Consider the following 16,784-nt stretch of genomic DNA (forward strand, 5'->3'; position numbering starts at 1 on the left):
GGGGAGGATAGATAAAAATATAGACACTCATTCACACACCCACTCATGCACACGTGTGCTTGTTTTTAAACCACTGAGGTATCGTAATGCTCGAGCTGAGGGATGGATGAGACTGTGATGAATCTATATCCCACAAGCTTAATGGCCTGTGCAGCTTTATTAACTGGAAGGTGGGGGTCGCATACTGTATTTCTGGAAGAAGGGAGGAAAGGAAGGGAGGAAATGAGAGCAGAGAGGTACAATGATGCAGGTGGGAGGGGGTGTGATGATCATTTGAGGTCTGCTGGCTGCTAATTGAAGCATAATTGGTGACTGACCTATCTCGTTGTCTATTAGAGACTTGTAAATGTGCGTCCTGTTCTCCTCTCCTAAGTTGATCCTGCAGTCATGGCTATTTTTCAGATAATTTGAATCAGCTTAATCATGGGTGGGCCTCTGGTGATTAGGGCACATAAGAAAATTAGAATGTGAATGGATGAATAGAGCAGCTAATGTGATTATGAGTGATTGGATGTGCGTGTGTGTGTGCAGGGGGTCTTTATTCTGGCTCCAGTATTTGGCATCTAAGATCATTTGAGTCACATGGAGCTGAGCTCAATATACATTTCTTTGTTTCTTTGTCTTTTTCTTTCTGTGTTTTGTCATTCTTTCTTTTTCTTTCTTCTTGTCTTCACTGGTGTGCAGAATAGCGCAGCATCTGCGGTGCGTGTTTGACAGAGAGAGAGGATCGGTGGGTGAATCAGCCAGTGGGAGGAGAGAGAGCGAGGGACAACAAGAAAGGAGGGAAGGATAGAGGAAGAAGAAGGAGAGGGAGGGTGAATGAGCCAGCGGGGGTAGAGTGAGCAAACCAGCGAGTGAGGGAGAGGTAGAGGGGAGGAGAGAAAGAGGAGGGGGGATGTTGCTGCTGCTGCCGCTGCGACTGTTTCTCCTGTCAGTCGGCTGCTGCTTGCCTGGCAAGCAGGAGGAAATACAGAGCGAGAGAGAAGCAGAGGGGGAGACAGAGAAAGAGGCTGGTCAGAGCTGTATTTGATTCTAGCGGTGCTATTGTGGCACAGAGAGCCGCAGACACGCTGTGAGGAAGTGGATTTAGACACTGGACACAGATCTGCACATCCATGGATTACCAGCAGTGAGTAAGGCTGACTACTACTGCCACTCTACTAACCCACTCGTCATTTTCAATAGAGGGGTGAACCCACACTCCCACAGCTGGGAGTCTGGCTCAGTCTGGACCATCTGGAGACAGAGAGGGAGAGCAAACTACACAGTCTCTGTGTTTTTACACCTTTCTCCCCTTTTCTCCCTCCATTTCCTTCTGTCTGCTTGTGTGTATTTCAGAGTCTGTCACTGATGCTGTTGCTTGGCTCTCTGCAGGAGGGATGTTGGAGGCTAATGTGGCTAACATTAGCATGACGGCTAAGCCCAGAGAGCTGGACCTGAGGTCTGCTGCTGTCTCCTGCCAGGAAACTTCAGCCCAGGCCATGGCCTCCAGGAAGGCCACGGCCAAACCCTCGGCTCTGCCCCAGGGACCTCCACGTCCCTCCGGGTCAGAGCTCAAGGTCTACCGGCCCACGTCTGGATCTATCCCTATCCCAATTCCCAATCCGTCCGGGCTCCGCAAGCAGCGATCACTCAGCAACTTGTCTGTGCTCACTGATGCTGAGAAGAAGCTGCACCTTTACCAATCTCCCCGCTGGAATGACGATACGAGCCGGCATGGCGCTGGCGCCAACAAGCCGGGCCAGACTAAGACAGGTCAGACTGGTGGTGGGAAACCACCACTTTCACGGACCCTTTCAAAGTCAGAACAGTCTCTTTTCCAGGGGAAGCCCAAACCTTTCTGCTCCCCGTCTGTGACTTCTAATGTGAGCAAGCCAAGTCGAATCCCTGCACCTGGTAAACCACGGGGACCTTATGCTGAGGTCAAGCCCATCAGCAAGGCTTCCGAGGCAAGCCAGAGTGCAGACACAGACTCTGCAGACCACCCCACAAAAGCTAACTCCAATGGAGCTGGGAATACTGGGACTAATGGCAAGAAACTAGGGGAGAAGGGGAGATCTGCTGCTCTATCAACAGAGGAGAAGAAAGAGAGGAAGGGGATAGAGGGAGAAGATGATAAGAGCTTTCTGAAGGTGGACCCAGAGTTAGTGGTGACGGTTCTGGGAGACCTGGAGCAACTGCTCTTCAGCCAAATGCTTGGTGAGTCTGCTATTTTATCCCTATTCTACAAGCATGACACTTATGTCACTTAGAGTCTCCAATTGTGTCAACTGTCAAGTTAACAGTTACTTATTGATTCAGAGGACACTGAGTAACATAAACATGCTCTCCTGTCTTCTCCTCTCCTGCTCTACTCTCCCCACCCAAACTGTTCCCTTCAGCCCTGGCTGTAGCTCCAGCATCAACAGTGAATTTTAAATGAATTCAGTCTCTATTGCAGCAGAGCGTAATGTCAGTGTGTTTTTCACTACACGATGGTGAGAGCTGGCAAAATTCCCTGTTTACATCACTGTAGCAGTCCAGTATGCTCCTTTTATAGGTATAAAATTGATTTTTGTTATATTCATCTGTGTTGATGCGTTTGTGCGGATGTGTACGAGCACTGTGTGCTTGATGAATCAGCTGAAGTAAGCAGTTCCAGAGGGCTGACATTGTTTTGTTGTTGATTCATTAGCTAGCACCAGAGTGTTTTGTCCAAGTCTCATCTGACCCACTGCCACAGTGAGCTAGATATGTATTCATTTATCAAATACCTCCCTCCTTCTTCACTCCCTATATCTCTCTCAGTTTTTCTGTTTCTTTCTGTTTTGTATGCATCTTTGTGTGCGGTAGTTAGAGTGTAAACTGCATGTTTTGCGTCAGCACCGCAGCCTCAGCATGTCCTGGCTCACTCCAAAATCAGCCATTCGTTAATAAAGGCCGTGTGAGTGGGACTAGTGGGGTGTGTGTTTTCAGTCGGTAAATAAAACGGCTGCATATTGAGTCAAGCTCCGGTCACAGTGGGCCACATATTTAGCCTTGCACCACTCCCTCACCCCCTCCCTCCCTTCTCCCCTCCAGCTCCATTGATCTTCGGGCCACTGACAGATGGTCACTATCCACCCCCCAACCCCCCCCGCTTCTTCCCCCTGTTACCGGGGGCAACGTGTGGAAGGAGAGAGGGGAATCTGAGGGGGTGGTGGCATGGGCAGGTAGCTAACGTGCTACCATTCACTCAAACGCACAGACATGCACACGTCCTCATGCATACACACATGTTGGTGGCGAATGTACCAGCACACACAGTATATCCAAAGTTGTAGCTGATGGCGGTGTATTTGGGAATAATGACTAAGTTTGTGACTAATAGGTCAAATCAGGGTCTAAATCTACACCTATCATCCATTATTCATCTATATAGACACACACATACACTCTCCGTGTGTCTGTGTTTTTCTCTTCCTCTCCCTCCCTCTCGGCAGGAGCAGATAGCATCCGAGAGTGAGGGTGATGGGGAGAGAGTAGTGTAGCGGGTCGTTATATCAGGCTTGTAGCGAGGAAATCATTTTCTGTCCATCATCAAACCTCTCTCTGTCTTCCTCCTCTCTCCTCATTTCCTCTTTTCTCTCTTCACCACTTTGCCTCCTGCCGCACAGTCCCGAATCACAGCTTGTGTGACCTTGCCCCTGCAGCCCTGCATGTGTGTGTGCATGTGTGTACTTTACGTGGTGTGTGTCTGTGTCTGTGCATTTTGTGTATCTGTGTGTGTGACCTTGTTCCTTGTTTTAGTCCTTGTTGTAATTTTGCTGGCCACATCTACTGTATATTAGACAGCCAGGTAGGGAGGAGGGAGGTGAGAATGGCAAAAACAGACAAAAGAAAGTAGAGGAAAGAATTGGGATTTATTGGAGGGAAGGAAGAGGGCATAGTGAGATAAATGATAGAGAGACAGAGAGAGAGAGGAGAGAGAGAGAGAGAGAGAGAGAGAGAGAGAGAGAGAGAGAGAGAGAGAGAGAGAGAGACAGAGAGAGACAGAGAGAGACCAAGAGAAAGAGAAACTGAAGGAAAACAATGGTAGTAACTAGTGACCTACATTTCTACCTGGCATCCCAAGTGACCAAGCGTTGCTTTGGGTCATTACAGTCTACCACAATCTGCCTGAGGTTTATCATACAAACCACAGCAGGTGTGTAGGATAGTTGTGTGAGTACACTCGTGTGTTTATTCCTATGTGTGTGTGGTTGTGTGTTATGGAGAGGTTAATTGTAACTTGCCCTGTAGCTTGCGGCTGTGGGCTCATCTTTTATCATATCTGCTTCTCCATTTCCGATGGGACACACAGCTAATTGGTTTCTGCTCCGTGTACTCTGTCATAGGAAGATAGATTATGGATGTTCAATGGATCATTCCCAGTGATCCACTCCTCCCCTTCCCATATACACCCCCACTGTCTCCTCAACTGCTTACATACACGAAAGCGACGTGTCATTGTGCTGTACGGTGTTATATCTTGATGACCTTAACTCCGTCAGGGCCTGTCGTTGCAGAAGCTACATGTTAGTTGTTAGCACTGTTAGCTACAGGGAGTGAAATATGTGCCTGTGTCTAGAACATGTCACGATGCATGGCAGCTGGCAGCATGCACTGTGACACTGTCCTTTTGAGATCCTTACAGTGGTAGGCAAAGACAATGGAAAATGCCACTGAGGTCTAATCGCAATGTATTGCCCAAGACCATCAGCTATGCACTTAAAAGGGAGGACCACCACCACCACCACCACCACCACCACACACACACTCAATGAAGAATAGAAAAAGAGAAAAAACAGTCCAGGATATTTCATGGCTCGGCCTATACGTTTGTTTTCTGACTTCAAGACGGATTAGTGTCAGTATAATCTGTTTCTCTTTAATCGCACATACATGTTTGACCACTGAGAGATGAAGAGCTTTTTCTTAACTGGATTTAGAGAATTAATTGACTTGTGTGTCCACGGGCAGTAGATCTGGACTTGCAGCCGTAATTCTCCCAAATGCATCATGTTTTAGATATCTTGTGAACAGTGTTTACATCAAGGTTAGCCACAGAAACAGAGAATGATAAACTCTGTAAATTCCGCCAATAAAAATGACTCGACCTGAATGGCACCTTGTAAAGCATATACTGCACAGGCTACCAGGGTAATCTAAGGTACTGAACCTCAGATGTGTGCCACTAATGACACCTCCCGGTCCCATCCAGCACCCATAATGAGGTGTATGTGAGAGGGTAAGCTCCCTAAAGCAGTGGCCTTTTCCCAGCATGGGGCACGCTTGGTTTAGAGAGGATCCAGTCTAAAGACACCAACAAGCATCCGGATTAGGCCTTGCATAAAGATAATGAGAAGATTCAGCCTTCATTCCACTAATCACAAATCTATCACCCTGGAAAAGGCCAGCCATCAAGACGAAAATGAATTACAGATTTAAGTCCATCTGCTTGGAAGGAGATTGGGGTATTTTGGGGAATTCTACTTTGTGAAGGATCAGATAGAGAAAATAGATTTAGGTTAAAAGATTGAAGATGTTGTGTGCTTTTGGTTGAGCTGATTGTGGAAACTGGGGGACCGTGTCACTTACATGTGGTCACGAAGGCTCAGCAGAAGAGAACTAAACACAACTCAGTGACACACGAACACTCATAAAAGCACCAACAAGCTTGTTACATTTATGTGACATTATATCACATGTGTGGGCATGTTTGTGTGGTTGTGCATCCTTGTCAGCTGTCTGTGGAACAATAAATCCTACAGAGAAATTGACAAAACTGAAAAGGAAGGCACACATATGAGCAAACACAGGCGACACACACAACCCTGTTCAAGAAAACTGCAGGAAATAACAACAAAGCAGCGCAGCTTTAAGTGCCCACAGCTCACACAATTTCACACACTCATATTCAGGGTGTGCCACGTCCAGTCACTGATATCCTCTCCTTTTTATATTCCCTGTATTCATCCTTTTTGCCGTGACAGGGTATTTCTCATACTCAGTCTCTTCATTGTGATCACAGTGCTGAGTCTCTAATGTGATGCGGGTGCGGCTGGTTCCACCCCGGTCTTCGCTGACTGAGGGATTCAGGGCAGCCGTCCTCCCATCGAGGAGGCGGTGACAAGCCGAATAAACACAAATGCCCAAGGAAAGTGAGGAATAAAGCATCCCTCTGATTCTCTCTCTGTCCCTCTCTTCCTCTTCCTGTCTTTCAACTCTGATGTGAGTTGACGGGTAGCAGTGTTCTGTCACCAGTCAGACAGCAGAGAGGATATTTCTGGTACAAGTGTTTCAGGAGGCGGACAGAGGACATCTTTTTACTGTGACAAGGATTTTGTCACCAGTAGCATTCATAGATGGAAATAGTGTTCATACATATGGACGCATGTATGATTATGCTTTTATTTTCTCCATTGTTGTGTGTGTTTACAATACCTCAAAGGAGTTAATGCAGGAGCCATTGCATTAGTGCTGTCTGCTTCCTGCCAGCTTCCTCCTAAATCATATTAGTGCTCTGTGTTTTTGTCTCATCAGCTCTTACGCAACACACACTCACAGGCACACACACATGGTGCTTATCACTAAAAAACAAACAAGATTGTATTGAAGTTTGAAAGATTTAAGTGCTTATTGATGTCACTGGAGCACTCAGCTTACCTACAACGAGTGTCAGGGGAAAATTACTCTTAAATTGCTTCTGGGTAATACATCCATGCAAGTGCTTAGCTTAGCTGTCATGATGAAATAGGCAAGATGGATAAAGAAATGATATGATAAAGACCTTGAGCATTGCAGCCAGCCCCCCTCACTACATGTATTTTTCATTCATATAGCATTTAGGGATTTGTCAGGTTTTTAATCTCGCTGTCTTTCAGTTCCTGTTCCTGTTGCTGGTTTTACAGAAACCCAGCTCAAAAAACACAATGTAACCTCCAAACTGATACTGATTGAGATGATATACTAAAATGTGTATTTGTGTAAGAGAAAGAAAGAGGGGGATGAAGACAGAAGGAGAGTTATATAGACAGCCTTGTGATGAGGAATGCTTAGTATTCATCTGTTTCTGTTCTATTTATGTTTTCCTCTCATGAAAGGTCTCAGATAAAAGATCCACTGTTAGCTTTGTAGCTATCTGCATGTTGTAGCTGCTGTAAGGAAACAGAGTTAGTCGCACACACGTACATCTAACTGAGTCTTATGACTGCATTGTGGTTTACTAAGAATGCTAATACAGTGTCAGTGGTGCAGGCTGAAGCTAAACCAACAACCATTAGCAAACAGAGATGTTACCGGGGAACTGCTTTCACAATGCCTCATCAGATCCTTTTTGTTGAACTATTAATATACCATAGGCTTGAATTGGAAACTGAATTTTGAACAGACCAGCTGCGAGCAAACTTGAGCGGAAGAGTGAAAAGAAGAAAACCTACAGCCCCTGGTATTCCGTAAACGAACACAGTGGCATACACATTACAGCCATTTTACGGCCAAAATGCAAACACATAATTAGGGTTAGGCAATACCATGCATACCGAGGTAACCATCCTTTCAGTGTCTCTGGCTTTGCCACCTTTGTTTTATGACAGTATGGGATTACAGCGTTTTTACATCAAAGTCATGAAGTACTTTGACATGTAAGGTATTTACAAGACTTATTTTATATATAATATAAACAGTTTCTCAACTGACCTTCCAGAACCTGTACAATATAAAATGACATATACTGTGACAGAAGATTTTAGTCACGTCAAGTCAAGCGAGTTGATGAATCCATTAGCCCATCAACAAAAAATCAATCATCAACTATTTTTGACCGATTCAATTTTTTAAGAAAGAATACCAAAGTTATCAGGTTTCAGTCTCTTAAATGTGCAGATTTTCTGGTTTCTTTAGTTCTCTATTATATTAAACTGAATTTTTGGATTCTGGACTGTTGCTCAGACAAATGCTCTGCCATTGTCCAAAAGAGGAGTCCATTCGTCGACAAAATAATGCACCTTGTAAACTTTTAGTGGGAGTACTTGCAGACTTGCTGTCATCAGTTCTACCATCTCACCCATCACCTTATTAACAGTGCAGCCTCTTCACACAGCGTGCGTTGACTGTCTGCCTGACATGTGAGAGTGGAGCTGCAGCTGGGTTTAAGCACATCGTAAAATACAGTTCCACAGGAAACAACGCTCTTGAACAAAAATACACCCAAACATTGCCACACATTATGGTCTGCCTTGGCTCAGCACTGGGTTTATTTAGCGTGTGTGCAAGTGTAAGTGTGTGGCTGTGTGCGGCTCAGTCAGTAGTTATTGCTTCTGATTTAGATTCTGGCTGATAGATTTGAGACACACGCAGGAAGCACAAGAGATACTGCTGAATGCTCTAGATATTAGACATTTCATGATGACGCACACACATGCACGTCCATCAAACTAGTTGATTGTTTTTCTTTCCTCCAAGTGGTCACTTTTGACAGCCTCCTCTGCATAACGTGTGTGTTTATGTGGTGTGTGTGTGTGTGTTTTGAATTGTGCCTCTCTTTATCTCTGCTCTCAAAGCACTTCACACATTTAATCTCCTCCAGTGTAGTCAGCATAGACACACACACACACACACACACACACACACACACACACACACACACACACATATGCTCACACTCTTTCCTCTTTGTGTTTTGAAGCCTAATCAGGAAGGATGGAGGTGAGATGTTCTTTTGCTGTTACCTCTGTGAGGTCTTGACCTTCTTTTTCTGAGAAAGTAAACGTCTCTGAAGTCACTCAAAGCTTCCTCTGCTTGCCTTCCAAGCCGATAGCGCTGCGACCTCTAAGCAGATAGGGCTGTCGTTAAGGAGATATGGCCAGTATGTTTATGTGTTCATGTGTGTAGGTTTGTGTTTGGGTCAATGTCCAGAGCCAGGTTGTGGAAGTGAGGAGATCTGGGCTGAGAGGATAAGAGACAGAAGTGTGAAGGTTTTAACTTTAATGCTGTTTAGAGGATTCAGGATCTATTTGTAATATTTCCATCTGTCTGACCACAATTGTGTTTCAGTGCGTAGCTCATCTTCTCTGTTTCTGTTCTGGAATCTGCTCTTACAAAAGGATTCCCAATTTTTGATGGATTTCTGACAGTCAGCTGCCCCTAACCACCACTAATGTGTCCCAATATCTTCTCTTTCTCACACTTTAGCATTAACACACTAATCATTCTGTCATGGAAAGATTTCATTGGAACCATTAACTGTTGAAATTTAGTGTACACAGATGCAATATTCTGCTCTGGTAGGCTCATTAACCATTCATGTCCCACATCAGATATGATCTTCAAGGGCTCTAATATCCTGTTGCGACATCTCAGTGAAGCGGATGAACTTCCGTGCGTGTGTGTTTGCATGCAAGTGTGTGTGCAAGTGCGTGGATGCACATTTGGGTGCATTAGCGTCTGTTTGTCGGCCCTGTCCAGATGTGCAGGAATGGCTGTGTGTTGTAATGCTTCCTGTTTTGCAAACTGTCTGAGGTCAGCAGAGGGCTGTGATGCTAGGTTGAGTGGAGACAGAGAACAGAAAAGGACAGACAAACTACAAAACACTGAACCATTAACTAGCTTAGCAGGCTCATATTTTGATGCGTGTATATCTGGGTTATCACATGGTCTACTTTTGTCTCACCTAAAGAAACATTATCAAAGAGAACATGACGAAAAAACTTAAACAATAACAAAAACCACAAAGGTTTTGCTCGCATCCTGTTTGTGTAATGTCACATGTCAGGAATGCCATAATGATTGTCTTTATTGTAGACAAACAGCCACTTTGGAAGTGAGGGGCTATTTTAAAGACTTACACTTGAGGTACAGACAATTTGTGATATAGTAGCAGTGATGCTCAACCACATCCATCTATCATATGATAAGCATACTGTAGCCCGAGGAGTGTTACAGTGACACTAACATATGTGCACACACGTGGACATGACGGAGACAAATGAAGTCCAGGGGGAAGGAAGGAAAGAATAGAAATAGGAGCCATTACTCAAACCTTCTTTCAGATTCTGCAAAACTGGAGCTCTTGCTGGTAGAGACGCACACTTGTGAGGGCCACATTTACAGTCGCGACACAGACAGCACACTGTCAAAGAAGGATGCACAAACACATACACACCCATACACACAATGGCAGGCTACTCCTGCATGGACAGAGCCATTAGTGTGTCTTTGGGGAGTTTCCTTTTTTTTTTTTTTTTCCTAATGGAGAGAAGAGTCAAGTGACCAAGTGGACGGCAGTTTCGCTCTCTTACTCTTTGCCTTACTCTTTCTGCGAGTCATCCACAACACGCAGCATACTGTTTTATACTTCCTCTATTTTTAAGGGATAATGTTGGCAATATTTCATATGTTTATCATTGTCAGCGAATCCCATCAAAAGACAGAAACCAAAAATATATTTCTCCCACCAGCAAGTATTGCCTGTGTAGCCAGTGCCTGATATACAACAGCTTTTTTTTCTGTGCCGCAGATGACCGTTGTTGTTCAAAGACTATTAAAACATATAAGTGAGTCACACTGTTGCTTTGGGTGACATGTTCCTTCATTATGGATAAACACGGGCACCATGTTTTTTGCCGCTGAAAATACTCAGCGAGAGCCACAGACGGTGGGGAACTGGCAAAGTATTAAGAGTCTGAATAATGGATTGTTGGTTGAATCTTTTCATCAGAGTTCAGAACACACAGCTTTCGAGAGACGTGCTGCTTTTAACCATCAGTCTTGAGCAGTTTGTGAATATCTATCTAAGCTTTTCTCTCTTAAGGGTTCAAAAACAAGCTCAAAATAAGTAATGTTGCTCCTGTTTCAAAGGCCAGCAGTTCAATTTAATGGTCCCGTGACCTGACCTCACGCACGATAACAGAGAAAAGGGCAGTGCTTCTCTTTATTGCCAGTGGACATTAATGTTGTCTTGCCATCTGTACGCTTGTTGTGGTGTAGTACGCAGAATATGCAAAACTAAAATGCCCTCTTTCTTTCATCCTTTACACCTCTAACTTGCCATTTCCTTTGCTTCTTTCTGTCTCTTTGTTCTGTTTGAGTGCAGACTTGCATTAAGATGCAGAGGTTGTCCTGCACGTTCAGTGCATGCATGCACTGACAATAACACTCTCACTCTAACTTGCTGACTCTCATTTAAAGAGTCTGAGTGGGCCTTTAGGACAGGCTCCTCAGCTAGTGTCACAGCCTCTTCAGAGCTGGAGTGTATGTTCACAAGTGCATCGAGAAGAGGCAGGTGGCGCGCATCATCCCATCACATACATGCACTTGCACACAAGCACTTCTACACACATGCAGTCAGTTTAAACCAGATCAGTGTAATTCATCGGCACCCCCAGGGAGCTGCCAGGGCTGACAGGGATATTTGCATCCCTAATTCCCCCAGCACCCCCACCACACCCCCTCCCCATGCCAGCTGGGACCACCAGGGCCAGGGCATAGGCAGGGCAGGAAGTCTTTTAGAGACGTGCACGCACATACACACTTGCACATACACAATCATGCACAGCGTATCTAATCAATTTGACGCCGATGTTAAACAAAGCTCACGTTTAGGATAATTAAAATCGCCCAATTAAAGCCTGTATGTGTGTGTGCCTGTGTGTGTGTCAGACTTTGTGTTTGCATATTTTAGCAGCTCTTTGTTCCCACTAAACCCTTGTATGAACGGATTAAAAAAATCAAAAAAATTTAACATTCTAAAGCTGGAAGCGTCTCTTTATAGCATGAATTTCCATACCGTGCATCATTGCCACCTTTCTTGTGAGCACCTCCAGCAGAACAAAGGTAGTTCTATTTTTGTATGGATTTTTTTGTTATGGAACATTTGCACTGTGTGTGAATGTGTGTGTCTATGTACGTGTGTGTTAGCGGCAGTGATTTCATCATCTCAGCACTGAGCTAGATGTCCCCAGGGTTGCCCAATCAATTGTCTATGTGGCCTTTCTCTTTAGGAGAAATCAATCCAGCTTCATAAATTGGGTCTGGTGTTAGTGAGGATGTGCATATGAGTCGACTTACTGGGCATATACATATGTGTGTCTGTGAGCGCAGTGTTTAGTCTGCAGCTGTTGTTGAGATTGACACCACTGGCAGCTCATGATTTGCCCTCCTCGCTCATTAGAATGGCCTCCCCCTTCACCTCCTCACTAGCCAGCTGGACTGACTCATAGGAGGGGTGGTTGTGAATGGGGTGTGTGTGTCCAAGGGGAGGGTTCTCGGTCTGGTGTTAGTAGATTTCTTCAGTATATAGAATATGTTGTTCTGAGGGCTCAGCATTTGTCAGTTTTTCAAAAGGGCAATTTATTTTGAATATTTACCAAAAGTCTACAGCCATACTAGCACCTCTGTGCAGCTGTATTTAGCCACAGTTGGGCTTTGAGCTAAATGCTAATGCCAACATGCTAACATGCTCTCACAATGCAGGCTGATGTTTTTTAGGTCTACCGACACATGGAAACATGAAATCTAGGGGAAAATCAGCATCTGAGCTACGTGTTTTTAAAAACTCTGCTGAGAATTCATCAGTTTGAACCTGATGAACCCTATAGTACAGTGTATGGTTGTAAAAGTACTCTTCTATTTCTTTATTTATATTTCTGCTTACCGTGTCCCTCGGTTCTAATAAATCTTGCTGTGCTCATTTGGGTTCAGCTGGCCAGTGCTAATGGTCTATTGAACTGAACCTCAGGGGTGAACAGACTGTCCCATGTTGTACCACTATAACTCTTTTCTCACCATCCCTTCATCACACAGAAATGCACATGAGAGAGTAGGAGAGCACACCATCTACAGTATGTGAGACTGAATATGATAGAGATACCATTGTTGAAGGTGTGATCACCTGTTATATTGATGTTTTTCTTCTTTCCTTCAATAATATCTATTCTAACGCAGATGACACAGAATGTGTTATATTATCTTTGAAAAAGTTTTGGCCCCAAAAGAAGAATACTTCAGTGACTAAAACTCCTAGTTGATGTCCCCACAGTGTTGCATAACTGGGAATACTATTGTAACCAACCCTCAATGATTATTGAACCACAATGGCGCTTGCAACTGACCTCTAAATAGTCTGGGCCCTCTGCAGTCTACTCAGTGGTCAGATTGAATAGGTTTAAACTGTGATTTGTCAGTTCATAGTATGTTCAGCAGCTATTCTGTGAAGTCCAACAGTTCTAACCCGAAACTAAACTTCTATTTCTACTTTAAAATATATCTTTGCTAAAGCAACACTGTGGTAGATTCCAGCTTGTTATCGTCATTACTGTACACTTGACACTGAAACAGGAACCTGTTGCTCTTTAAATCTTCCCAGATTTTGATGCTGAGCCTCCAGTGTCTTTTACCAGTGATTCTTATTTAGCTGCTCAGAAGTATCTGTCTGTTTCTGCTCTTTCAGTAAGTCCGTCTGGTTGAACTGTTGTGCAGCATTTTGTTCTCCATGTGCAAAGTATTACTGCTTTTGCACAGCCTGATACAAAATACCTGTTTGTAAAAAGGATTTTCTACAACCTAAAAGCATGAAAGACCATTCAAAAATATAGAGTCGTCCTCTCAGCCGACCCCATATTTAGCTCTGAGACTGACATGTTTTGAAATAAAACTAACTGTAAATTTAAACCTGAGCATGAATACAGGGTGTCTGAATCACTAAGTGCCAGTTTCGTGTTGTTCTTTGATTGCATCCAGTCCTCCAACCCCCTGGAGGTGTTGTCTGAACACACATACATGCATGCACATACACACACATAGGAGTCAGGCTGGATGGCCCAGCATGAATCTACATAGCCCAATCTGAGCAGATTACATCATATTAAGAAGGGTTGAGACAAATGCCAGTGTGTCCCCTGGTGGGTTTAAATGAGAGAGGCTTCTGGCTTATTCTGCCATGGAGGGAGCGGGGGGTAAAGGGGCACAGTGCAATGAGCGGGCAGCAGGGCATTGTGACTCAGGGTGGCTGAGGGAGAGAGGGACCCAGGCAGACAGAGGAAGGAGTGCAAGAGCTGTATGGTCTGCAAGGTCTCCTCTGTTGTTTGTCTGTCTGCCTGCCATCATGATTAATTTAGTTTTCTCCACTGCCATCTGGAAAAACAACTGTCTGTAAGCTGCCACTATTACCTCTGTCATGTCTTTTCCTTGTGACATTCTCTAGTTTCATTATTTTAGTCCCCTGTTCCCCTGTTGTAGATTTATGTTTCAGGCTTTGTGAGATGATTAGGTGTAATCCTAGATTTTGGTCACTGGCTGCAGGGACTGAACATCATACCAGTTTAACAGCACAGTGTATGATTAACAGTCTGTACATCCATGATTATTATGTATTAACTCTTTTTTTGGTCACGTTTCATAGTCTGTTCATTATTGTGAATTCATATATATATATATATATGTAGATAGATAGAGAGAGAGTATTTGTAATGTAAATCTAAAAATATCCCTTTGTGTTTGTGTATGTCTGTGTGTATTCATGTGTGTATGCACCCCCTGCAGACCCAGAGTCCCAGAGGAAGAGGACCGTGCAAAATGTTCTGGACCTTCGGCAGAACCTGGAGGAAACCATGACCAGCCTGAGAGGAGTGCAGCTCAGCCACAGGTCAGCCACACACACACACACACACACACACACACACACACACACACACACACACACACACACACACACACACACACACACACACACACAAAGAAGCCAGGAACAGCCGTTGAGATGGGCAGATTCTTGTTGACATTGCTAACAGTGTGTTGGGGTGTGGTGGTTAACTGCCTGTGGGCTTGCAGATCAATATCAGTATTCCTGTATTCCTGATAGACCAGTAGCCATTAGTCTGTCATTTTCCGCCTGCTCTGCTTTCCCTCTGCGTTGGTTAATACGGAACTGAAGCAGCGTTACCTCAAAGCTGACTTCAAAGCCGGCGCTGCCAATGCGCACTCACGACTCACATTCATACACACAAGGCGTGCAATAATGCCATGATTAACTGTGTGTGAGCGTTTGTGTGTCCTATCCCCTCCTCTGCTTCCTGTCTTTCATTGGCTTATTATGATTGCATTCAGCACGTCTTCAAGTTTTGTCCTTGAGAGCTTCCCCTCTGTCCGCCTGTCCGTTCGTCTCCTGCCACGCATCCTCTCTCGGTCCCTCGGTGGGAGCTTCCTACATGAAGAGCAAATCAGCAGATGGTTCCCTGCTGGAATATACTTCCTTTGCCATTCATACTTTTATCGTACTGTAATAACCTTGAATCACTCCCCGCTGTCCCTGAAGACATATTCTGCTTTGAGTCCTCCAGCCTGTCTGTAGAAGTTTCTTGTTCAAACGAGATGTCATATTTCCTGTGAAAAACAAGTGTTTAGAGTGTGAGATTTGCATAAATTAAACAAATGGATTGGTGAGCAAGCAAATTGTTTTGTCTATCACATATTTCTGCTGATGTATACTGTGTGCATAACAAGCATAAAGCCTGTGAAAATCCATTCTAACAAGACACGTAGCATCCTCTCTAGCATCCTCTCTATCATCCTCTCTCCACTTCTTCCCTGTCTGTTTTATGTTAAGTGAAGCATTTCATGTGGAAATATATCCATTGATGGTTTTTGTGGAGATGAGTCTGTGTCCTACAGACAAGATTAATTTTAATGTAGCAAGCAAAAGCACGTAGTGTCACACAGTTTGAGAGCCAGTAACTTTTAATATGCTAATGCTCATCATTCTCAACCCTGACACTAAGCAGTGATGTGCTGTGCTGCTGCAGCACTGGGAATGCATGATATTGTATTGTTAGTGATGCTGATATTTGTAGACTTACACAGATGTCCGCTGCATAAAGTGAGCACAAAGGAACATAAAGGCATGTTTGCTGACAGGAAAATAACATGAAAACACACACATGCAAGTGCATTGCTTTCTTATATGAGTACAAATAATATTTGTACTCGCAAGGGAAGAGTGAACACACAGAGAAACAGACACCTGGAAACCAACTAATCCCTAAGTCCTTGTAAAATCAGTATACAGCTTTATCCACTGAGGCCCCTCAGAGTGAAGAGGATGCTGGGTGGGGAGAGGATTGGAGAGCATGATTGAATAGAGGAAACAAGTCCTAATCTCTTCCAAGCAAAAAAGAGGAAATGACAGATAGACATTCACTTCCTGTCTGTTAAAAGTGTCCCCGACCTGTCCAACCCTGTTAGGGAGCACATTGATGTGAATGTTTCTTAAAGAAACCTGAAACTTATCCTACTTTTCATCCCATAGCTGTGTGGAGGGCACCATGTGCTACGACAGTGATGAAGCTGCTGCGTTCTCAATTTCCAGTCTATCAAATCGCTCCTCTCCGTTGTCATGGCGCCAGGGTCAAGCTAGCCCCCGCCTGCAGGCCGGTGAAGCTCCATCCACAGGTAACACGCAGTCAGAGGTTCCCATCCGGATCAACCACACCTCTCGCATCCACCTCATCGAAGCACTGGACGACTCGGACCCATCCCTCCTGAAGAGAGATTACCTCAGCAACAGCGACCTCGGCGGGAAGAGCCCAAACGAGGATGATGATGAAGATGATGATGATATTGATGATCTGGGGAATGGGTAAGTTGTGTTCTTTTCTGTTTGAATCGTGTGTTTTTATCCCTGCTTCATTAACCTGAGCAGCATAAAGAACATTTTATGACCTCCTGACGCTGCAGGAACCACTTGTGTCTCATTAGTGATCTTAACATTGCTTGTAAGGTGAATCCTGCCA

General features: G+C 44.4%; 1 protein-coding gene across 8 annotated transcripts in view; it reads left to right on the top strand.

Moving 5' to 3' along the window:
• Positions 1 to 16,784, top strand: part of nav1a (neuron navigator 1a) — an 85,013-nt gene that overhangs the window by 15,044 nt on the left and 53,185 nt on the right. For 6 of the 8 annotated variants that reach the window (XM_070967737.1, XM_070967738.1, XM_070967739.1 and 3 more), the window contains exons 4-6: positions 1,375 to 2,199; positions 14,539 to 14,641; positions 16,301 to 16,630. In XM_070967737.1, the coding sequence (XP_070823838.1) occupies positions 1,375 to 2,199; positions 14,539 to 14,641; positions 16,301 to 16,630 (1,258 nt within the window). Of the gene's footprint in view, positions 1 to 798; positions 1,134 to 1,374; positions 2,200 to 14,538; positions 14,642 to 16,300; positions 16,631 to 16,784 lie in introns of those variants that run through there. The other 2 variants (XM_070967743.1, XM_070967744.1) reach the window with 2 other exon arrangements.

The sequence above is a fragment of the Chaetodon trifascialis genome, chromosome 8, assembly GCF_039877785.1.
Source record: "Chaetodon trifascialis isolate fChaTrf1 chromosome 8, fChaTrf1.hap1, whole genome shotgun sequence".
Classification (NCBI taxonomy): domain Eukaryota; kingdom Metazoa; phylum Chordata; class Actinopteri; order Chaetodontiformes; family Chaetodontidae; genus Chaetodon; species Chaetodon trifascialis.